Source organism: Microchirus variegatus (genome assembly GCF_963457635.1).
Source record: "Microchirus variegatus genome assembly, chromosome: 17".
Classification (NCBI taxonomy): domain Eukaryota; kingdom Metazoa; phylum Chordata; class Actinopteri; order Pleuronectiformes; family Soleidae; genus Microchirus; species Microchirus variegatus.
The window spans coordinates 5755435-5779528 of record NC_139818.1 but is presented as its reverse complement, the minus strand read 5'-3'; the positions used below and the strand labels follow the sequence as shown (position 1 = coordinate 5779528).

At 41.7% G+C, this 24094-nt stretch overlaps 1 protein-coding gene across 1 annotated transcript in view; it reads right to left on the bottom strand.

Annotated features, from left to right (window-relative positions):
* The window catches only part of LOC310938926 (myosin phosphatase Rho interacting protein), a 39162-nt gene extending 19078 nt beyond the window's left edge, over window positions 1–20084 (bottom strand). Inside the window, exons 1-5 of the mRNA XM_083903565.1 lie at window positions 19962–20084; window positions 19497–19553; window positions 19317–19385; window positions 19135–19224; window positions 16709–16818 (exon numbers count right to left, since the gene is read on the bottom strand). Of these exons, the coding sequence (XP_083759691.1) occupies window positions 16709–16818; window positions 19135–19224; window positions 19317–19385; window positions 19497–19553; window positions 19962–20015 (380 nt within the window). The 5' untranslated portion in view covers window positions 20016–20084. The remainder of the gene's footprint in view (window positions 1–16708; window positions 16819–19134; window positions 19225–19316; window positions 19386–19496; window positions 19554–19961) is intronic.
* Window positions 20085–24094: the final 4010 nt, after the last annotated feature.

Genomic DNA, 24094 nt, shown 5'->3' with positions numbered 1-24094 from the left:
GCCGTCTGCTTTACAGCGCCCCCCCCACCCGGACCTCGCCGCTTCCCTGGGCCGCGAACATGTGTACTCGTCTCGCTGCGCCTTCTCTCGCCCCCGCTGGCCGCCTCCTCCTCACCGGGGGGAGGTTCGTCGTTCCCATACGGAACGGCATATGTATGTCCCGCTCTCAAAATAAAAGCACCTGCCTCTGTCTATGAGCGTTTGATGGTGGGGAGACCACTACCCGTGAACGCGCGTGCGAGAGAGAGAGAGAGAGAGAGAGAGAGAGAGAGAGAGAGCGAGATAGTCAAACAGCTGTACTGTGGGCTGTGTGAGAAGACAGGGTCTGCATTACCTGTTGCTGCTAAACAGGCAGGGCTGCGGGCAACAGTTGGCCTGTGGACTGTTGTTTGACCACTAATTACGTTACTTATTATAACATAACATAGCACTAGCACATAGCAAGCCTCTGTACTTAAGTAAAATAAACAATTCATTCAGTGTGCAGAGCCATGGGCTAACGTTATCAGCTAGCCGTTCGTGCACTATGACGGCGTGAGATATCTAACACCAAGCTTTATGTTTAATCGAAATATTAAACAGAGTGGGATAATAACACGACACAAATCATTTTAATACTGTTTTGCCACTGCACTGCGACCTGACTTGCTGACGACCATGACTTGCTTGTCAGAAAGACATCATTGGTGTAAACACTTGTCACTCAAACATGTCTGACCAATGGGGAAGCACCCACCCACTGTGGAACGTTTGTGTCTTTATTATTCAATCAAAAAAAAAACGACTTCAAAACTTTTTTCACTTCAAATCGAAAAAAAAACATTTTCAATAAAAAACAACCACACTTATTTTTTTTCTTTGATTGAAAATATTTTTTTTGATTGAAGCAACTTTTTTTGCGATTGAATAATTAAGACACAACTGTCCTACCCATAATATGGCCCAAACGCAAAACAGCATTACTTCAATCAAAAACTTGCTTCAAACCAAAAAACCTTCACTTCGATCAAAGAAAACATTTTCAATCAAAGAAAAACAGTGTTCAAATGCATTTTTTTGAGTCTCAAATATATTTTTGCATCCAAACAATTTTTTTCTTTGATTAAAAAGTTTTTTTTTTGATTGAAGTGAATGTTTTTTTGATTGAAAACATTTTTTTTGATTGAAGCAAACTTTTTTTTGATTGAATAATAAAGACACAAATCTAACTCCATAGTTGATTATGTGTTAGAAACCTGTGCATATGTCAGTGGAATAAGAGTTGGTTTTACTCATATTTAAGTTACAGCAAAGTGACATGATAAAGTTAAGTTGTTACTGTAGAAGAGATTAGCACTACAGACTGTTCAATGATTATTGAATGCAAGTACTGAGAAAACTGTTTTGCGACTGGTAAACAATGTTGAGAAGTTGGCACTATTTTTTACAGCCAGTGATTTGATTTAAGGTACTACTGTATTTACTGTTTACCAGTAAGCTTCTTAAACAAAATAAATATGTTGTATATACAGTTGCTACTCCACAGCTCTAGGGGTCGCTGTTGGTCAAGTAATGCAATATTGACTGTGTGCTGTATGTCTTTGTTAGCAAGTTGTTGCTGAACAGTAAAAAAAAAAAACTCAAAAAACAAAAGTAAAGCTCACGTCTGAGTCTGCCGTCTATGTGACTACTAATAATTACTACTACTGCTGATTACATGAGCATACAACAGTGTGCAAAAGTGAGCAGGTGTGCACCATGCAGGTTTGGTGGGTTAGTGGTGATTGACAATATACTCACTACAGTAGGCCACACTACACCAGTGTAGTACAGTAGTATTCACTGTATTGTATAGTAGTTTCATATTTTCAACAGTTATACTTGAGTTATAGTTATTGAATTGCATACTGAACTTGAAATTGCCATTCATTTTGTTTATTTTGTGTTTGTATGATGCCCTATATGCCATATAACCACTAAATATAGGTCAGGATTTATCCATTGATTTATCCATTGACTAGGCTGGGACTGCAGAGGCTACTGTGCTTTGGGAGGGGATCCTGGCAACACCCACTGCTTGTTAACTGCAGCAGAGTGATACGTGCTTTCACGCGAGAGTCTCCAAACACCACAAAAAGTCGGCAGATTTAGCGACAAAGTCGCCACGTTGGCAACCCTGCTGTCAGAGATGCACAGCAGTCGGCGAGGCGCGTGACAGATGACAGACAGGTGGCTTAGCCAATTATTTTATTTGGTCCCAATAATTTCAATGGTCATACTTTTATCATAATATGAGAATTAGTAGGGAGGTTAAGTGACTTTTGACTTCAAGTCATGATGCAAAGGTCCCCTTTGGTATGGAAGTACCTTAGGGCCATACAAATAAATTTATCCTAAGACACAAGTGAGATCACACTTGTATTGGAAATAAACACTTTTTTTCAAAAATGGCCGCCAATGCGCCGAAAAAATACTCTTGAGCCCATATCTTTGCTTCTGTTTTAGCTATAATGACAAATTTGGTGTCAAAGTGTACATTTTGGGGGTCAAGGAATCTAATAAAATTGGTTTCAAGTTTAAGAAACCAACAGTTTTCCCATTATTATGACAATTGGGGGTAAAAACGAACATTTCACATTGTGTCATCGAACTGTGTCATCAAAGTGACTTTATTTATCTTTTCCTTTAAAATCATTAATTTTGTATTCAAGCAGTGAAGCTACTTCTGTACATTACATTTGTCCTAAGTAGCATGAGATTTTGACCAGTCAGGAGTAGCTTATGCATTAGTTCCTGACACATCCCATCTGCATCAGGGGCTGTGACAGCTGTTCAAGGTCTGAGGTGAAAGGTTAACACTTTGAGGGACACATTATTTACCCATTGAATAGAAAAATGTGTTTAATGTTATATAACTAATAACTAGCTAACTAGTTAGCTTGGGTAAGGGTTACCCTACAGATGGAAAAAACATTAGATCCCTCTTCATCATTCAAGCTGCGAAATAATCCTGAAAGATTGCAATCGTGTAACAAAGAAGCTGTCGACAACATCCAGGAGCTGAAGGCATTAGGGGATCTGCCTGAGTTTATAGTGGACATTAGTGGTGGTAGTCAGGATGTAGTTCAGCTGATTCAAGCTGATTGTTTATCCTCAATGAGTTGCTTGAATACGTAGAGGACTATAGTTGCTCAGGGGAATCACTGGTGATGTGTGACTTGACAGCCTTCTATGACAAGCACATTTCTAATCTCCGATTTATAAACATTAAATGCAACACCACATGCCTTCGAGAGGATATTGAACGCCTCATTCCTGACATCAGATCAGTCTTAATTGTGTCTGGTCCCTTGTATTTGATGATGACCTGAGCAGAGCTGTTGTTGACATGAAAACACATCTACTGATCTCCGTTCTCCATCATCTTCCAAGCAGCCAAAATCCTTCGGCAAGAGTATCTCCCCATGAAGCATGCTTTTACAGGTTCAACTTCATGTGAAGCTGATTCTATCCCTCCCATGCTGAGATCATTCTTACACATGCTTCTTGATGGATCGGGTACTGATCAGCCACCTCCTGGACCTGAGAAGTCCCAGGATGCAACTTCCATTGGGCAGCAAATAATATTCAACTCTGCAAGATGCAGCTCAGAAACCAGCTTCGCTATATCTGGCAATGAAACTACACCAGCAAAGTGGTACTAGATATCTGGTGGAGACCATGCATAAAAGAGGAATATGTGTGTCATATGACCGCTGGAAAACATTCAGCATAGAGTTAGCGAATTCAGTGATCAGTCACTGGAGCAGATTGGTGTTGTGGTCCCACCTCAGGCAGTCAAGGTTATCAATGGTGGTTTTGATAACATTGACCACAGCCCATCATCAACAATAGCAACATCAGCCCTCCATGGTACATGCATCAGCATCATTCAACATCACTTCTCTTTAGACAGTCAACAGACTGAGAATCTGACTGACATCCTCGATCCAGCTGAAATGGGGAAGAAGCATGTGAAATCCTTGCCACCTCACTAAACAACAATGGATCTGGATGTGTCACTGCCACCTGATGAGGTTTTGTATGTTCCTGTCCTGAATACAAACAGTCATCCTCATCCAGCCTCCCGTCCTCTCATCAGTGTGATTTAAGAAGGTTAAAGAGAGGTTAGTGGTTAGAGAGAGTCAGAAACCTTATTGTGAAAGAGAACCTTCAAGCCGGAGAATGGATCTCATGGGCTGCATATTATGCCAGCATCACAGAGGCTACTTCAGCCCCTAATAAAAGTCCTCAGACAAACAATCAGCTACATTTAGTCCAGGTCAGAAACCAGTAATGGTAGCTGATCAACCACTCCTCACACTGGCCAAGTAACTTCAGTGGAAGTTTCCCCAGACAAAGCTTGGGGAGGATTCCTTTCTGGTAACATTGGGGCCAATGCATACAGAGAAGATGCTGTGGAGTGTGTCTGGTGACTGACTGGATGGCAGTGGGTGAACCACAGCTCTTACTTAAAGTGGCATCTCGATTCGTGTTAACTAGGGATGCACCTATTGCCATTTTTTGGGCCAATTGCAATTTCCGGGGCCCACGGTTGGTGTAGTGGTTAGCACTCTTGCCTTTGCAGCAAGAAGACCCGGGTTCCTGGGTTCGAGCCCCATTTGGAACAACTTCGGAACAAGGGCCTTTCTGCAAGGAGTTTGCATGTTCTCCCAGTGTGTGCGTGGGTTTTCTCTGGGTTCTCAGGCTTCCTCCCACAGTCCAAAAACATGCGATATGGGGATTAGGTGAATTGGTTACACTAAATTGACCATAGGTGTGAGAGTGTGAGTGAATGGTTGTTTGTCTCTATATGTGGCCCTGTGATGGACTGGCGATCTGTCAGTACCCCGTACCCCGCCTATCGCCCAATGTCAGCTGAGATAGGCACAGCACCCCCTGCGACCCTCTGGTGGAGGATAAAGCAGTAGATAATGGATGGATGGATGAATGGATGCAATTTCCGGTTATTCAGGGAGTTTGACCTGCCGATACCGATTTTAACTTCTCTTTCTGTCGACTCTCTGAGTTAACTTGCTATCCTGTTAGCCTCTCCACCTGCACCAGCTCATATCTCAACGTGTGTTGCTGTTGAGGCGCGATGTTGATCATGTGGCGTGCACATGCATTTGACCGCCATATCTCTGTCTGACCGGCCGGTCGCCGTTCATGGACGATCACGTGAAAATTGAAGAGGGATCTAATTTTGGTTTCCATCTGTAGGGTAACCCTTACCCAAGCTAACTAGTTAGCTAGTTATAAGTTATATAACATTAAACACATTTTTCTATTCAATGGGTAAATAATGTGTCCCTCAAAGTGTTAACCTTTCACCTCAGACCTTGAACAGTTGTCACAGCCCCTGATGCAGATGGGATGTGTCAGGAACTAATGCATAAGCTACTCCTGACTGGTAAAACTCTCATGCTACTTAGGACAAATGTAATGTACAGAAGTAGCTGCACTGCTTGAATACAAAATTAATGATTTTGAAGGAAAAGATAAATAAAGTCACTTTGATGACACAGTTCGATGACACAATGTGAAATGTTCGTTTTTACCCCCAATTGTCATAATAAGGGGAAAACTGTGGTTTCTTAAACTTGAAACCAATTTTATTATATTCCTTGACCCCCAAAATGTACTCTTTGACACCAAATTTGTCATTATAGCTATAACAGAAGCAAATGGCGGCCATTTTTGAAAAAACGTGTTTATTTCCAATACAAAGTGTGATCTCACTTGTGTCTTAGGATACATTTATTTGTATGACCCTAAGGTACTTCCATACCAAAGGGGACCTTTGCATCATGACTTGAAGTCAAAGGCCTATTTTTTGGCCTTAACCTCCCTACTAAATTACATAATGATGAATTTCGAAACCTGATGGGTTTATCTTACGTTTTAGAGTGCCATACGCTTATTAGGAGCAATTTAAGATAACCAAAGAAAAGTGTAAAATGCAAGAAAGGTAAATATAGCTTTAATTGGAAACCCCGGCTGACACGTTTTTCTTTTGTTTTCATAATTACGCTAACCCTGGATTTCCACTGGACGCGGAACGGCAGCGGCGCGGTTCTGCTTCGTCCTCTGCCCAGCGGCAATCCCCACCGGGCGCGTTACGGCAGCGGCGCGGAGCCTTGGGAGCCGGCGGTATTCACGGAAGATCGCGCGATAATCTCGAACGGACGCGAGTTCGCGAGATCCAGCGATAGATTGTGTGTATAAAGTAAACAACAACAACACAGCTTCTTTTCATTCTCCGACGTGGAAGAACTGTTGATCTGGTGTCATAAATGATTTTATGTTTCTCCACTTCAACAATCAGTCTCTCGTCGTACATTATGACTCTCCGAGACGCTCTGATTAATTGACTGTTTACCTGGCAGCACCGGTGACGACGTAATGTTGATGTGAAGTTGATTGTGTTTTATTTTGAAAGGGGGGCGGAAATGTTTTACTTTGATTCTGTGTCGCTTTTCCTGTCTGGTGCGATCTGCTTCGTTGAAATTTACGAGGTTCAGCAACGGAAAAAATAGAACTGATTCCTATCGATAGCGCTGCGGCGCGGCGAGCCGCTTCTGGGCCGCTGCAGAGACGCTCCGCAGCGCGGCCGGTGGGAATGCTCTCATTGATTAGAATGGAAGCGATTTGCAACGGCGACCGCGCCGCTGCCGTTCCGCGGCCGTTCCGCGTCCAGTGGAAATCCAGGGTGACGCTCCGGTGCCGCTTTTCAATGTGTGTGCTGTAACGTTTTTTTTTCCCGCTCTTGCTGGTTTGATCCATTGGTGTTTTTAACTGTGTTTTGTGAAAATAAGAATGTTTTTTTCTGACCTTTCTGTGTGTAAGCAGCTGTCTGTTAGTGATGGGAATTCCGGCTCTTTTTAGAGAACCGGCTCTTTCGGCTCGGCTCACTAAAAAGAACTGGCTCTTTCGGCTCCCAAACGGCTCTTCAGGTTGTTTTATTGCTTTCATTAATTTATCAACAACAATATAAAATTATGCACAAAATTAATTACTAAGTAAAAAAACGTGCTTTTTATTCATATATATGTTATATATGATATATGTGTTTATTATATAAATATGCTTTTATTTATACACTCCACAGAAAATGTAAAAAACAACTATTTACAATTCAACTTTTAACTATTTCAATTTTCAACTTTTTCCTTTTAAACAAATTTAAAGTGAAACAACACAAAACACTGCAAACCACAATATAATAAAATATAGATTAAAATATGCAAAATAAAAAGAAAAAAAATGAACACCCAGATCTTTAATTAAGGTCGAGGTTGGCATTAAGAAATACCAAGTGCCTCAGCTGTGCAGGTTGTTTGTGGAGCCGGCTCTGTAGGATATTCTTTTCTTGCAGACTACACTCTGCCACTGTGTTGTCAACAAAATTGAAATGGTTCCAGATTTTGCTTCTTTTCCTGGTGTCACTCATTTTCTTACTATGGTAAAGGTATCTACTATACCTTTACTAATGTGTCAATGTTGTCTCTTCTTAAGTTCTCCCTCCTGCTCTGTTCGTGTGTTACTGCTGCGAGTGTAACTACCGCCCCTCCCCCCGCTGCTCAGCGCAAACACAAGGCACACACGCATATACAAGGCACACACGCATATTGACCAATCACGTGCGGTGCGAAGAGAAAAAAAGTGAGAGAGAGAGAGAGAGAGAGAGAGAGAGAGAGAGAGAGAGAGAGAGAGAGCAGCGCTGAGCAGCGGGGGGAGGGGCGGTAGTTACACTCGCAGCAGTAATACACGAACAGAGCAGGAGAGAGAAAGAAGAGACAACATCGACACATTAGAAAAGGTATAGTAGATACCTTTACCATAGTGAGAAAATGAGAGAGGGAGAGAGAGAGAGAGAGAGAGAGTGACAAAAAAAAAAAAAAAAAAAACACGGCTCCCAAGAAAGAGCCGGCTCCCGTCGTTCACTTCAAAGAGCCGGCTCTAAGAGCCGTTTCATTCGCGACCGACCCATCACTACTGTCTGTGTTTATTAAAGTTAGACATGGTTTCATGATGTTTTTGTCGCTGCATGTGACGCTGCCCCCAGCACCGGGGGAAACCAGGAAGAAGAGGGTTATAAATTAACTGAATATGGAATATCAAATAAAATGTACCTTCTTGTTTTTAATGTAATATTTCCCATGAACTTCTTTATGAAATTCCTTAACGTATGAGTATCTTTTTAAAAATCTATTGAAATTAAATTCATAACATCCTCAGTCCTGATTAACTATTCATGGTTCATCTAAATATCTAAAGAATACAGTCCCTGAAGAAGCACAAACTGCACATGAATGAACAAGACCATCACAGCCTGGAAACAGCTTTCAATCCTTCCTAGATTCCAGGACTGCCTCAGGGCGTTATCCTCCCTGATGAGTACAATGTCTCCAACCATCAGTGGTAAGAGCTACGGTGTGTGCCAGTGGTGGGCTGACTTCAAGTTCAGCAAATAATCCTTTCGCCAACCATTCCAAAAGCAGGTCATGAGTGCTTGTCTGTATCTGCATCTCCAGGTCATTCCTTGTTCGGTGTCGGATGGTGAGAATCAGCAGGAACTGGCTTGGGGGCATGCAGGTGAGTCTCTGACCAACCAAGAAGTGAGCTGGCGTCAGTGGTTGAGGTTCATTCACGTCATCGTGCACATAGGTGAGAGGCCAGGTTTTCCCCCAGTGTATTATAAGCCTGGCGTTGCTTGTTTTTTTATTTAAATAGATTTTTTTTATACACCACGGCTTTTTCTATACCAGGAAACAAGAGCGCATGCATCCCCATGTAATCAGCGTATCGCACGCTTGTCCAGGTTCCGATTGAAACCCATGTCACACTATAAAGTGCGTCATTAATACAGTTCGCTCTTGTCAATAAATATGTTATATTGAGGGATGCACCGACGATTCGGTGGTCGAAACACAGCTAGAACACTGTGGAACCTGTTAAACGCTGGAAAGTCTCTGCGCAAAAGCGAAACTTGGCTGCGTGCGTCACAGATTATGAACTCTGCGACATTCACTTCACACCAGAGAACATTCTCTCTTTGAGCAGTTAACTAAAGACATCAGCTCATCGGATGCATCTGTTATTCCCTTAATTGCAGCGTTAAAGCGTCTTCTTTCACAAAGATTAAGACCACGGAGTAAAAACGATGAAAAGTGCGCTCTGCTCTTCAGAGTCTGTCACGTTTAACTCAGATCTACTTGGATCACCTGCACTTCATCGTGACTGTATTCCATCCTCGTCATAAAGATCATTATTTTTATGTGGGGATGAAGCACGTAGAGAAATGATCCAGTCTGCTTTAGATATGAAATGACCGCTTGGAGACGCAGAACCGCAGAGGTTTAGCGCAGAGGTTTCTTTATTTTACTTTTACATGTATCCATTGCATGGCTTGTTTAAGATTCACTGGCCCATTACTTAATTAATATTTAACTTAAGTGAAAAAAATTTATATTATTTATTTAATTTCAAGAGTGTCTTTTTGTAAGACTCTATAGTTGGTGTATTGTTAATAAATGTCTATAAATGTCTAACAAGACACTTACAAGACATATAATAGTCATAATTAAAAATTTCCTGTGAACTTTTAATTTAATTTAATTTTTTTACAAAAACGCTGTGGGCTGCCGGTGGGCCCGAGAGTTACCACCGGGCTTAGCAGGTTTTCTGGGGGAAACCCTGGAGACCTTAATAATCCTCTTCTTGCGATAAACCTTTTCAAGGTTGGCAGGAAATTCTCCATCGACTGATCAGCTCCAGGTGTACTGCTCTTGTAACTGCACAAGTAAAAAAAACGAAAAGGCTCCTTTCTTTGATAAATAGCACAACATTAGGTATTCAGTTGTTTAAGTGTCATGATCTGTTAGATTAATAAATACATGATAAAAAAAAAAGAAAAATGCAAATTATCTATCTGTCCACAGTATTTGTAAGCAAACTCTATGGCTGTGGAGTCCAAGTCGACTGGTCAATTTATTGGTCGACGCGTTCTGGCCCGACCAAAATTCAGAAGTGCTAACAGGGGTGTTTTCCGAGCACTGCTGTTCAATAGGTAAGAGCGTGTCTTCAGAAACCCCTGTTGTTTTCACTATTTTGGTTTAGCCCAACCCATGGGACAGAGAGAGAAGAGGTGGCGCACAGCGCACACAGGAAAAAAAAAACACGCTTTGTTTCAGACTGAAATCTCACACCCAGAAGACAGACTGTGTTGTGATTGGCCAGCCAACAACAGCTTTCCCAACTGTCTTGTGATTGGCCAATACCTGGAAGTGAGGAAATCAGCACACCAGCTCTCAGAAGTGCAGCTCCCCCCTCTGGAACGGTGGATGCACTGCTACTCATTATCAAAACACTGTTTTAACAGTGTTTAAAAAACGACTGCGTCACGACTCCCCACTGCAGTCCCGTTTACGACTTTGACCCGGAGTCAGACCCAGAGTCAGAAGACACTCGTGAAACACCTCCACAACAGACGTTCTTCTTCTTCTTTGGTACAATGTACGCAAATATGTACGCTGGATATTAAGAGCCATGTGTTTTCTCTGTGACCGTCAGCTGAACAAAACCTCTGGAATGTGATATTGCCACACCCTAACTAGGAATCGATTCACAGCGATCAATAGGGATGCAATGGTACAGTTTTCCCACGGTTCGGTATGCATCACGGTTTTGGGGCCACGGTATCAGTACGGTTTCGATATCTTAATATAAAACTACTCAGACTAGCAAAAGCAATATTACATTGTAAAAATAAATAAAAGCACAGATCTAATCAGGTGCACCAGATCAAATTAAACAGCAAACGTGTTGGGCCTAGCCATTGTCATCTGTTGAGGCCTACTGGAAGTCATAAAGCCTGGTGAAAAGTTTGGGGTCATAAAAGGCCTCATGGTTGAGAACAAAGGAACAAACCATCTCACCAGGGGTCCAGTCTGTAAAGGGACCCCTCCCCACTAGCCAGGGCGGCATATGACGTCCACGGCAGGCAGCCGTTCACCCATTGGTGGAGATTCTTGGGGGTCGTGCCCCCAGGAGAAGCCTTTAAAAGCTCCATTTTTGGTATTTTCCTTTTTTTTTGTTTTCTTTTATTTTTGATCCAAGGACTCCGTGAATGACCCCTGCGAGTTGTTCACCGTTATTCCTGCAGAAGAGGAGACCGTGCTCCTAAATCACTGTCTACCAGCTGTCCCTGTCGTGAGTGGTGAACCACGTATTACACAGCCCCAGAGCCGCGTAACGAGACGCCCGCTCTCGTTCTCCAATACCGGTATACTGACCGAAGAACGGATTGAACCACGGATTGAACCACGTGAATTGAATCCCGGACCCCTGTTTACTCGTTGGAAGGCAACTCATAGTAAGCGGAAATTGTGTCTGGGCAAATAGCTTATTTAAAGCTTATTAGAAACACGGGAGTGCACCCCGTAGTTTCATTGTGTTTTTATTGTTTATGTGCTTTTTCTTTTCTTTCATCGTCACCATGTGCGTCTCACACACGGCTGTAACTTGTCAGAATGATACTTGTGAGCTAAGCTAGCGGACCGTTTAGCGGAAACACCGCGGCGCCGTCTGCCCAGATGGTCGATTGTTTATTATTCTTTGTGCCTTTCGCAAGGCAAGTATGTAATGACGGAGCCGTCTGAGCCAGCGGATCATTTCATCAGGACAGGCCGAGGTAACGCTGCTCTGTGCCGCACTGTGAGCACCGAGCGTCCGCCGAGGCAGTGCTGATAACCTCCGACAGCGCCGCTGTCATACTATAAATACATCATATCTTATTACACAAACCAATTGTTTGGATTCTAAAGGACAAATTTCTCGCCTCAAATGATTTCAAAACTGCGTTCCGGGACACAGAAAAATATTTATCTCAGGTTTATATTTGTATTTTTTCCTGCTATGTTCCGCCGTAATGCATTCTGGGATATATGGCTTTCCCAAGTACGCTCAAGTCACCACCCGATGCATACTTGGTAAAATGGGCGGAGCGAGATCACTTCCGGGTATGAGAACCGTACTCGCTGCTCGCGTTCTTGAGAAATGGAACAGAACTTGGACTGAGGCTGATGACGTTTTCACAAGTACGGGAGTACGCAAGTACAGACAAGTATGGATATTGAGAAACGGCCAAACTCTCGCTAATCTGTGTGGTCGAATTCGGTTTCTATTTCTCCTCACGTGTCTCCCCTTTTATTGCTCTGATTTGTCCCTGTGTCGCGATCCTGTGTCCTTAACACAGCCCGTGATCACTTATTGAGAGGGAAACTTCCGTGATCTGTAAAAACCACAGTTTAAGCCGGTCAGCGCCGGATAGACTGCGTGATTACAGAAGTTTTCTGATCAGACCCGTTCCTTTGTCTACTTCACTTCCCGCCGCCATTCCCTTTAAATTTTCCAAGTCACTGCTGACTTCATTTCCTCCTTCAACTCTCCTCTTTTACTCAGCGCTTCCGCTGGTGAAAGACGGAAGAGCTGAGTGAAGAAATCAGAGCACGAGCGCCATCTCGCGTCGCCTCACGGTAATAGCAAGTGATGCCATTTTTACGTGACGTAGCGGCCACCTTTTGGTAACCCGGAAGTGGGAGGCGCGTCGCCATGACTACCGTCACGTCAGAGACCCCTCCTTCTTTTACCTTTTGGCTTTGTTTTGTTTACTTCCTGTTTCCCACTGCCCAAGTGACACGTCCCCTTCACACACACACACACACACACACACTCCTGCACTCATATTCATGCCCCCCTTTTCTGCACACTTTATCAGTAGTTATTTTAGATTAAGGGAGAGACACTTGAAGGTCGTTAGGTGACAGTCTTTCTGTCATTCTCCTCGCCTTAAGAGGAGTGGTGCCCCGTTTTTAAGAAATTAATAACAAAATTAATTATTAAAAATAATTAATAATTTGTATTAATATTTTCTCACAAATTACTTAAAGGGACACTGTGTAGTATTTATGGGTTTATATGACCCGAAATCCACTTTTTTATACATTATGTGCTCCTGCATTGTCTAGTCGCTGTATAATAGTTTGTGTTTCATTTTCGTAGTGTTTCAAAAAGTCATGTAAAATAACATGGTCGCGGACCACTACTGCATTGCCACGACGCCATGTTTCTACGGGAGCCTGTAAGGACAAACGCAAGAGAACAAATCAATCGTCGCTTTACTTGTAGCGGAAGTCCCGCCTCCACTCTCTCTGCTTCGTCTGCTACGGCCACGGTAGCTCGCCCTCTCCCTCGCCTCACGAACCTCATCTGCTGACACGGAGAAAGACGACGAGGACGACATTTGACCTGTTGAGGATACCGTAGCGCTCAGGGATGGGAGGGGGTGAGCAGAGGAGCAGTTCTTTGTTGTAAATTTCAGCCTCTCCTCTAGATGGCATTATAAACTACTTACTTCACCTTTAAGTTGAATCACAACACATGAAACCACACAAATTGAAAACTAAAAAAAGGTTTAGTGCTATCCAATAAAAATAAACAACATTTTAACCCACTCACAGAAACTATAACTACAAATACACCATGCTGCTCCAAGTGAACGAGACGGGTGATGATGATGTAAATGAGAGGCTTGCTCTGGGTGGCGCTGTAGAACAAGGGTCTGTCCAATATCCAACTTCAAACCAACTTCACTGCGCTGCATAACAGATGCTTGCACACCGTGGTTTGTTTGTTGACATTCATTTTCATGATCTCACACAGCGGACTTAAACGAAGACGATGCCGCTTCAAACTTCCTTTTTTCAGAGTCTCATTCACTCGCGCTGATTGGCTCTGAAGGCGGCATGTGCACTCATGTCTTTGCTCCGCCTGAGTGGATCTAATCACGCAGCATTGTGTATTTTAATACATTTTGACCGGCTAAAGCGTACCGAAATACCGTCGTTTGCCATTGCGTATTGAACCGAATAGGGTGTTCTCGGTACGGTAAAATACCGAATATCGTTGCATCCCTAGCGATCAAACAACCCTAATTCAAATACAAAGTTTATGGTTTTAAGACCCACAATACTGTGATTTGAAGCATGTAGTGGCTTCTTTGAAACTTCAACTTTCAAAATTAAATAAAAAAAAAAAAAAATCCCTCATTTTGAGAAAAAAAAATTTCTTTGTTCACTCGGTTTGCACTGGGCCGACTTGTTCCCTCTGTTGCTGTGGCGGGCCACATATACAAACTTCTCCCTCTTTATTACTGTGAATAGCAGTCCCATACTGGCTCCAAAACTTCTGCCACAAACTATCTCCACTGAGCTTTTCAAATATCAGCTTTGGCAGACGGGCAGCTGGCAGCCGATTGTCATTACTCACGGTCTTGTGGGATTTGATAATTCAATGGTGTTGTGTCTTCATCCCGATGATTTGTTCCTTATAATCCTCTGTGAGTTCAATCTCTACCCCCACTTCTGTCAGCAGTATGCTTTCCTCCAGTGAATATATGGGTTTACCCTTGGTAATTCACCATCCATCAGATTTAGTAATCTCGTGGTAGAACGGTGGATAGTTTGTCGCTTTCTTTTCAGTCTTTCCACAGGTTGCTCCTTGGTGTCTATTTATGCTCCAGTGTCTCTATCTTTGCTCATCATACTTCCTGGAGAGTTTTGGCACTAAAAATGTTAAATCCAACTGTGTCCAAAATGACAAGACAGGACAACATTTAACTAAACTATACTGACTGAATGAATGAAAGGAAAGTGAGTTTACATGCGTGGGAAAGGAGAATAGTTTCTCTGCCAACTTCTGCTAAACAAAAAGACATCATAACATATACAGCAAATACTGCTCTCAGGCTGCAAAACATTATGGGTGTTGAGCTGAATCAGAGTGCTCTGTAAAAACTACAGTTCCCAGAGTGCACCAGCAGTAGCAAAATGGCTACCTGTCACCAGATCAGACTGATTTAGAGCACCTGTGAGGACATGGAGGGCACTCATTCAAACAAACACAACCTCAGAGGGAAGACACTCAGTTCACTGATAGTTTCTGTCCAAAGACGCCAATGGTTGGTGAAAATTTTTATTTACTTCCATGGTGTTTCAAATACTGCTTGAAATGTTCAAGTGTATGTTACCTGCTGTGTAGATTAATTGATTTTGTGTTAAATTAGTTTTCTGAAAAATATTTCATTTTGAGTTGAGAAATTAAAGGTATAAGACACAAAAGAATAGTGCAAAAGTAAATGATAAAACTTTACTAAATAAATTTGGAAAAATAATTAAATTAGATTTTCTTTATTCGATTTAATAGGCCCAGTGGTTAATTAATTTAAAGTCTTTAATTAAATGTTTAAATGTATAATGCATTAAAATGTTTAATTGGAATGTTTAGATTCATTTAAAATGGATTAAAGATGTTTAATTAAAATGTTAATTCATTTAAAATGCATAAAAGATGTTTAGTTAAAATGTTTAAATTAATTTTAAATGCATGAAAATGTTTAATTAGAATGTTTAAATAAGTTTAAAGTGCATTCCAATGTTTAATTCAAATGTAAAAAAAAATTCAAATTGTAACTTTTTGTTTTTATCTTTAAATATCTTTAAAATAAATCTCCGGTCTTAACCGGGGAACATAGGTACGACCCCTCCTTGAACCACAATCTGCAGACCAAGGTAAGCCCATACCAGTACAAACACACATTTCTCCTCTGGATATCTATATTTAATTTATTCAGATATACCAAATAAGAAATGAATGTGCGTCATCTGTGAACACGTAGTTGAACATGCTCTGGAAAAGCATAATTTCCTGATTTACAAATATAATATAACTATAAATAACCGCAGCCATGTGTGCGCACCGCTGTGCCAGTTAAGACCTGCCTTTCAAACGTGCTAAATATAGATGCAAAAATAAGCACCGCAATCAGTTTCAGGTTTTCAAAGCATGCTGGAAAGTGTAGTTCTTCTTTAGAAGTGGTTTTGTTCCGGTGGAAATAACTTGTTTTGATAAACAGGAAAGGTAAGACAACATTTCTGCTTGTATTTCTTGAAAGTCAGTTGTTTTGCTCTTATTTTGGGGCTGGATCCATGAATCTTGGTCGTAGAGTGATAAAAATGGTACCGCTGGAATCTATGGGATTTCCGCTGTCCAGCCAACACGTGTTTTTGTTGTTTACATAATCACAGCGCTTTTCAATGTGTGCGCTGTAACAAGTTTTTTCGCTCCTGCTGGTTTGATCCGTCGGTGTTTTAACTGTGTTTTTCGTGAACATAAGAATGGTTTATATGAGCTTTTAGCTGAGTTTCTGACCTTCTGACGGGGGCAACCGTGATGAAAAGGTTAATGTGTTGCTGGTGGTTTTTTGTGAGTTGGGCAGAGGGAGACTTTGTGAGACAAATTCACATCCACATCACAATGATGATAAAAATCAGTCTCCATTACTGATGAATGCAGATTGCTTGGATTATTCTAGTTTGTTGTGCAGCAGTGGAACACCTGAGAGGAACACGAGACTTAATCACCTGACATAGGGTACGGTGACAAACGCATTGTGCTGATGAAGGGAGATATTTAACCGATAAGTATTCCAAGCTGGGCTTCATACAGATAGTTTCAGAAACAAACTAATCTGTAGATCAATTGAAGAGAAAGAATTGAAGAAATGGAGGAGAGAGAAATTCAAACGAGTAACTAAGAGGTTGAAGTGGTAATTCTGTTTGGGCATTACCGGGTGATGCCGGGGGCGACAGTAGGTTGCACATTCTTCATAATGGCCTGAATCCAGTTGAGACGGATTCCAGAGGTCATAGCTGACAGTGTGCATGCTCCCTCTTGGTACTGAAAGAGGACAGTCAGGACATTAAAATCATTAACATTGGCTAAGAAAACATGGAGATTGAAGTTCTTTTTTGATACAAGATCAATGTAAGCATGTCTGTTTGTTGATGAGAGGTTGCACGACTATATGTTTAATTTTTTGGGGGACCACACCTGAGGACGGACTGCTATTTAAAACTGCAATAACAGGTGGCCCTATAGTATGGAAAACCTCCTTAAATAGTCGAAGAGGGACAGCATCATTTGGCGAACCTGAGGGCTTCAGTTGACCAACAACCTCCTGTAAATAGGACAAAGTCGCAGGCTCAAACTGGTCATAAACAGCAGTGCAGGACACTTGAGGGGTCATATGCAGGAGGCGAGATACGAGCCCTAAGATTTTGTCAATAAAACAGACCAAGAACCAAGTTAATGGTGGCAAACAAAACAAGGCTTGTAACTGTTTGACAGGGTAATGTCAGATAGATGACTTCTTTTAGCATATTTCACAGTTGTCTGATAATGACGCCAGCATTCTCTTAATGTTTGGAAAGACACCTGCAGTTTGTACTTCTTCCACTTGCGCACTGCTCTACGGCACTCGCGTCTGACAGCATGAGTCCTTTCATTTAGCCAGGGATCAGACTTAGCTTTAGGCTGCCTGGTTTTTAATGGAGCCACAGCATCCAAAACAGTTTGGCAGGAGCTCAGCTCCTCTGTATTGCACACAGACTCAGGAAAAACACATTCCTGATTAAAAGCAGCCAAGAACTGAACAGCAGTGGAAGGGTTAAAAATACGACAGTGACGAGCAGCAGCGGCGCCAGTTTTATCCATGTTACAGGCAAGAGCTATCTCAAATATCACAGGCATGTCGGAACACACTGCATCACAAATCTCAAGGTTAAAAACAGGTACAGACTGCACAAGATTAAAAGAGTCAATGAGGTTCAGGAAGTCCTTAGCCATTGGTTTATCAGGACAATACACACGAAAATCTCCAACAATAAGGACACAGTGATATCAGGGTTTCCCCCAGTGCATCATAAGTTTGACGGGCCGCCAGGCTTTACTTGCACCCCTGCCAGGCTTAGCGTTGCTTGAATTTTTTTATACACCACAGATTTTTCTATACCGGGTCACTCCCCGCAACATTCACTTCGCTTGAAAATAATGAGTATTCTTGGTTGAGGTCGTTGCCTGGCAGCGCGTATGAAGCTAGCTGCATCAAATGTCGTAAAAAATTTCCACTTTTGATATGTATTTCCATTGTAAGTTTGATCTAAAATTTCATTTAGAGGTGGTATTAAAAGGTCGTAAAAATTCTTACATTTTACCTTTATACCTGTGGACACCCTGGTCCAGTAAAAGCGAGATACAACACGTCCTGGACCAGCGAGCAAAACTCCTCTGAATGATGGACCAAAGTCAATGATGCAACACTTCCCAGTCAGATGACAGAGAACAGACAGTGGATGTAAATACTGAGGTATTAATATCTCAACACTGAGCCCATGTTGTCCTCAGACGAATAAACAACAATTCCGTTGACTACTCTATTTCAGTCTACCTGCAGAAAATAGCCATCAGAGGTGCTTCAAGCTCATATAAAACAAACAAAGGAAATGACCTCACAGCTACTGTCCTGCTTTCATAGATTTAGTTTGGTATGGCAAGATTAAATATGTAGCAGAAACAAATCCCCCACTGACATCACATGGACAATGACTTGCATTGCATATGATATACGAGATGTCCGTTAAGTGCTAAAAATGTTTGATAGATAAAAGAATATTCAAAGAAAGCTCATAATGTTTATATTAGGATTCATATAACTGCATGTGTCCTGTGATGGACAGGTGACCTGTCCAGGGTGTGATCCCACCTTGGATGGATGGATGGATAACTACATGTATGGTGTGCCATTAGGGTTCAGTTTAAAACTGCTATGTCCATAAATGGGTTTTAAAATGTAAATGTTGCTAAATATATGTGTACAAGGAGAGAGATTAAAGCAAGAGGTAAATACGCTGTGAAGGATGACAGGCTCAAGGAGTCACAAGCAGAGTTGGCAATAACTGAAGCAGTTTTAAACCACTATGATGTCAGCCTTTCACAGAGATGACGGATGGAAAGTCTAATGACATATTTCAAGTTAGAATGATTGTTTCAAAAGAAGAAATGCGGAAATCTGATACCTAGAGTTGAATCACATGCTTGGTATCTAAGGCTGTTTATAGCCTGGCAGGAAGCAACAGAGTGAGATAATGAGTGTTATGTTTACTGGTGATTAATGACACATCAATGAAATCAATGAAATGACGAATCAACACTCACCAGGATTTGGAAGCCATAATTTCTTTGGACTGGGAATGTTTTGACATCATAACATGTGGAAAGGTCAATCTCACCATCTAAGTCTGAAGCCTATGGGAAAATAAACATTGCACAGAAATGTTAACAATCCTTAAAATTAGTTTAAAAAGAAAAATTACAATGACTTGGAAGATCATTCCCACCTCCTCAGCTACCGAGTCCTTGTAGTACCTCAGACACTGGTCTGTCAGGACAAACCAATGTTTCTTCCACTGAATGGAAAAAAGAGAGAACACCACAACAACAGTGTGTTTGTCATGTAACATTATTTAGTTGGAAAGAGAAATAGATGGTAATTTATCATATTAAAGATAACTTATTACCACTCCACCGTCATACAGCTTGGTCATCCATCCTTTCTTGAAGTTCAGTCGATCTGGCTGGACGGGAGACAAACCACAGTAAAGTGATCATATTTACAGAAGAAGATTTACTGTTTTCCCAAACAATAATGTGAAATTCAGTTACCATATGATGTGCTAACAAAGAGAACAACAATAATAAGGAAAAAACAGCAATGTGTTTTATTACACACACATTTATACAAAATAGTTTTGCCCTGAATTAGATGTCACTATTTAGTAAATATTCATATCTACAAATATGTGCACTTGTTTATACCACTTCAGGTCAAACAGTACGGTACATGGCTCAAGCTGGAGACCGACTGGCAGGAGCAGGACTTTCCCTGTGAAACACAAACTGCTGCACAAACCAAGTCAAGTCTGTTTATAGACTCTAAAGTAAACCATTCATCCAAACTTGACATATGCTTTACTCAACAATACCTTGTTTTTGTTGAGCTTCATCAGGTGTGGTGTTACTGTCTGGCAGAGAGTCATTGCTACGGCCTTTACTAACCAGTCTGTTTGTTTTCTTCGGTCCCGGGGACAAACACACGACTGTGGCCGATTCTGTGCTGGCTATTTATAAGTAACAGCAGCAGTAGCGTCTACGTGAATGTGTGTGTGAGTGGGTGGGGGATCTCGCAGCTGCAGCTTGCCCTGAGAAACCAACCACAGACTGAATAATGTCAGCAGCACATGACTTTAGACAAGTAGAATATTTAGGCTGGAATCAGACTTATTACTTAAAGATACAATATGTAAAAATGTCTGCATTAAAGCATCTAAAAACAAGGCTATATATTTTTGAACAGTGTACATACATCAGCCAAAATGTTTCCAAAATGCTTTCAATCGATAGAAATAACAAACCATTTAATTCAGAGCACCTTTTAATGAGGCCATATGCAGTACATTGTAGAACTGCTGCAATGTTTAACATAGGGTCTGCCTTTGAAAATCGCCACAAATAATACACTTTAAATGCTCCTCTGTATGTAATAAAATGTGCCAGGACTCTTCAGTATAAAGCTACATATCTGTAAATATTATTAACACTGTAAATATTAGGTCCATTTTATGTAGCTTGTGGTTACTTAATGTATATATTGCACAGTCTATTCTATTTTTTATCATTTCAATAGTCAATACTAGGGATGTCACAATTACTTGACTTTACTTGAGCCACCCGGCTCTGTACGTCAGAGTAAAGGTTAACACACAGTAACTGGGTTTTATTATGTTAATGTTCAACTAACGTAACATTGAATTAAACGTTAGCATGTCATTTGCAATTAATTATGTGACATGTGTTAGTCTATCAGTGTAACGTGACAAGTTAAACGGCATTCACTTAACGTTACGTTAAACATAATGTGATGTCCATTTCACTTAATACACATTTATTTGTGTCACTGTAATTTAAACAAACCACCATCTGGCCACATACAAATAGAAAAATTATCATAACGATTAAAATAAACTTAAACATTTGGTATAGATGACGTAGCCGTTCACATCTGTTTTCTCTGAGAGAAGTACATGCTGTAGTTAATATGTAGCATTGTTTATTGTTTACAGAGCAGTGGTGATTCTTATTTCATTTCAATGGGAGTATTTTCCGTTTTCCTTGAACTTTTTTCTTTTGTTTACTTTACTTTGTTGCGACATTATTTTGTTATGTTGGCATCAAAATAAATAAATTAAACTTTAAGACCTATGTTCATGTGATTTTAAACTACGCCGGGGACCCAGAGGGTTGTAATCCCTTCATTACAAACTGTTAAATCCTCTTTGCTCTGCAGCCCTATACCTTCGCCGCTGAGGAAATTAAGGTGGCATTTACTATTAATAACTTAACGGGTCACGCTCGGCTGTGGGGAACGCAAACTCTGTGAGGTGTAGAATCCGGAGGTCCCGGTATCATCCACCCCTCCTCGTCCCCACCGTTATCCTCTGCCTCTCATCGCATCCACCTTCAAGTTCCTAGATGCATAGGTCGAGCTTGGCGAGTATTATATTATATATATTATATTGAGTGTCTCGGCGACCTCGAGTGTCTTGAAAGGCGCCTTAAATATAATGCATTATTATTATTATTATTATTATTATTCGCCAAGCTCGACCTATGCATCGCCTATCATCTGGTTAGAATTGAGGGGGGCAAATGGAAGACTGCTTTCAACACCCTCTATGGCCACTACGAGTACTTGGTGATACCATTCAGCCTCACCAACGCCCTGGCTATCTTTCAAGCCCTTGTGAATGACATGCTGAGAGACATGCTCAATAGGTTTGTGTTCGTCTACCTCGACGATATATTGATCTTCTCCGGGTCCAGAGACGAACACGTCCACAAGGTCCAGGCGGTCTTGCAGGGCCTTTTAGAGAACTCTCTATTCATTAAAGCTGAGAAGTGCGACTTCCACGTCCCATCTGTCTCCTTCCTGGGGTACGTTGTAGGGAGGGGGACAAGGTCTCTGCTGTCACTACCTGGTCCATCCCGTATTCCCGCAAATAGCTTCAGCGTTTCCTGGGGTTTGCCAACTTCCTCGAAGGAGTGGCTTATTTTGGCCCCATTCTTCCTTCCATCCTCCCACTTGGTCCGACACTCACCTGGGAGGTGGAGGAGAGAGTCAAAGCCGCCATCCTGGACCAGCCCGGACCCAGTTCCTGTCCACCTGAACGCCTGTACATCCCTCCTGACCTGCGGACCGAGGTCCTCCAGTGGGCTCACAGTTCCAAACTCACCTGCCACCCTTGGGATCCAGCAAACTAAGGAGGTCGTACAGCGTTGCTTCTGGTGGTCCATTCTGGATGAGGAAACTCGGAGCTTCGTCAGCCCCACCTGCAACCAACAGAAACCTACGCTCCAAGCTCCTGTTGCTCTTCTGCTCCCACTGCCGGTACCTTATCGTCCTTGGTCACATCTCTGTGGACTTTTTCACTGGTCTTGCACCTTCCAGCGGTAACACCACCATTGCTGGTGGACCGGTTGAGTCTAAACAGCTGTCCCCTCGCTTCATTGGGCCTTACGAGGTGGCAAAATCATCAACACGGCAGCGCTGAGACTCAAACTCCCCAGATTCATGCGTGTCCACCCCTCATTTCATGTCTCTAGAATCAAGGCGGTCCCGAGAGCCCACCAATACTGGCAGCATCCCCAAGCCTCGGGGCCAGCTTCCTCGACCACCTCCTCTGCTCGACCCGTCAACCGCCGAGTCTGATACCAACAAAGTCAGCTCCACGGACCCCTCCTCTGATGAGGAAGATGAGCTCACAGGAGCCAGAGACGAGAGGATGGAGGTGGAGGTCTCTGATGAATATATATTCTTGTTTATTGATTTTAATTGCCTGTTGATTTTAGCTTCTTTATTGTCTTTTATTATTTATTATGTTTACAATTAGAATGTACAGTAACAGTTTTGTTATTTATATGATAGTTTTGTATATTATGATTTAGAGTATCACTGGCCACTCACTGATGAAATAAAAAAATATTGAGATTGTCTGTGACAAAGACTTATTTTGCATTGCAAGACTAAAGTTACTATTATCCATTTTTTTCAGGGCCAAGTTTCTAATTTTCCAAAAGACATGTATGAGGTTCGGGTTATCTCCTAACTACACAATGTGGCTAGTAATGTACATATTGCTTCAGGCAGCAGTGTGCAACATTTGTTGATCTTATTTTGTCTCTGTGTGAGCTTCATGAAGAGAAGTGATGTAATATTATTTATATGCGTCATCCTTCATCTGAAAATGGGTTCTGAAAATTGCCATTTTAAATCCCAGGACAGGTCAGGGACCAGGGTTCTCCTTAACAAGGTACCCAATCCACATTGCTCTCTTGGCACAGATAAGTGTTGCCCACCACTCCTGTGCTGGTGTGTAATGGGTTAATAGCAGAGGTCAAATTCACTATTAATCATTGGTGTGTATGAAAAAAATTAATTCTAATTATTATAACACTCCCTCTCTGCATAGTCTGCTGCGGTACTTCTGAATCAGAGTGACGTGCTATTAATGTTGTCAGTTGTCTTATGGTATGCAAGCAGTGCAGGATCACAACAGATAATTGACATTTACTCCACTATGCCCTTTAACTGTTGTATTGTTGGTACTTACAATCATTGGAGAGTCGGTGAGTCTGCAGTCTAGTGACTTGGCTCTTTTTAAGCTGGCAAAAGTGGGACTAGACACATCTGGGGCATCCTATAAATACAATTTTTTTCATGACATTAAGAACAGAAAAAAGTATAACTTTACTGGCTTGTGGCATTCAGTGTTGGGGTAACATTACATTTATCTGTAACGCAGATAAATGTCAGTAACAGCGTCAGTAATCACATTACAGTAACGAATGAAAAAAAACATCTCATTACTTGCGCTTCTTTACGGGAGGACCGAAAACACAAATAGACTTGACTCGAGGAGAGGAAGAAGACAAGGAAGGACGTGCATATTCAGTGTTGTTTTCCTTTGAATTCTCATCATCATTTAATGTTGTCATGAGGGCTACATACTTATTTTGTTACCATCGCCAAACTGGCAGACCCCAGAAGACCGTTAGCTCT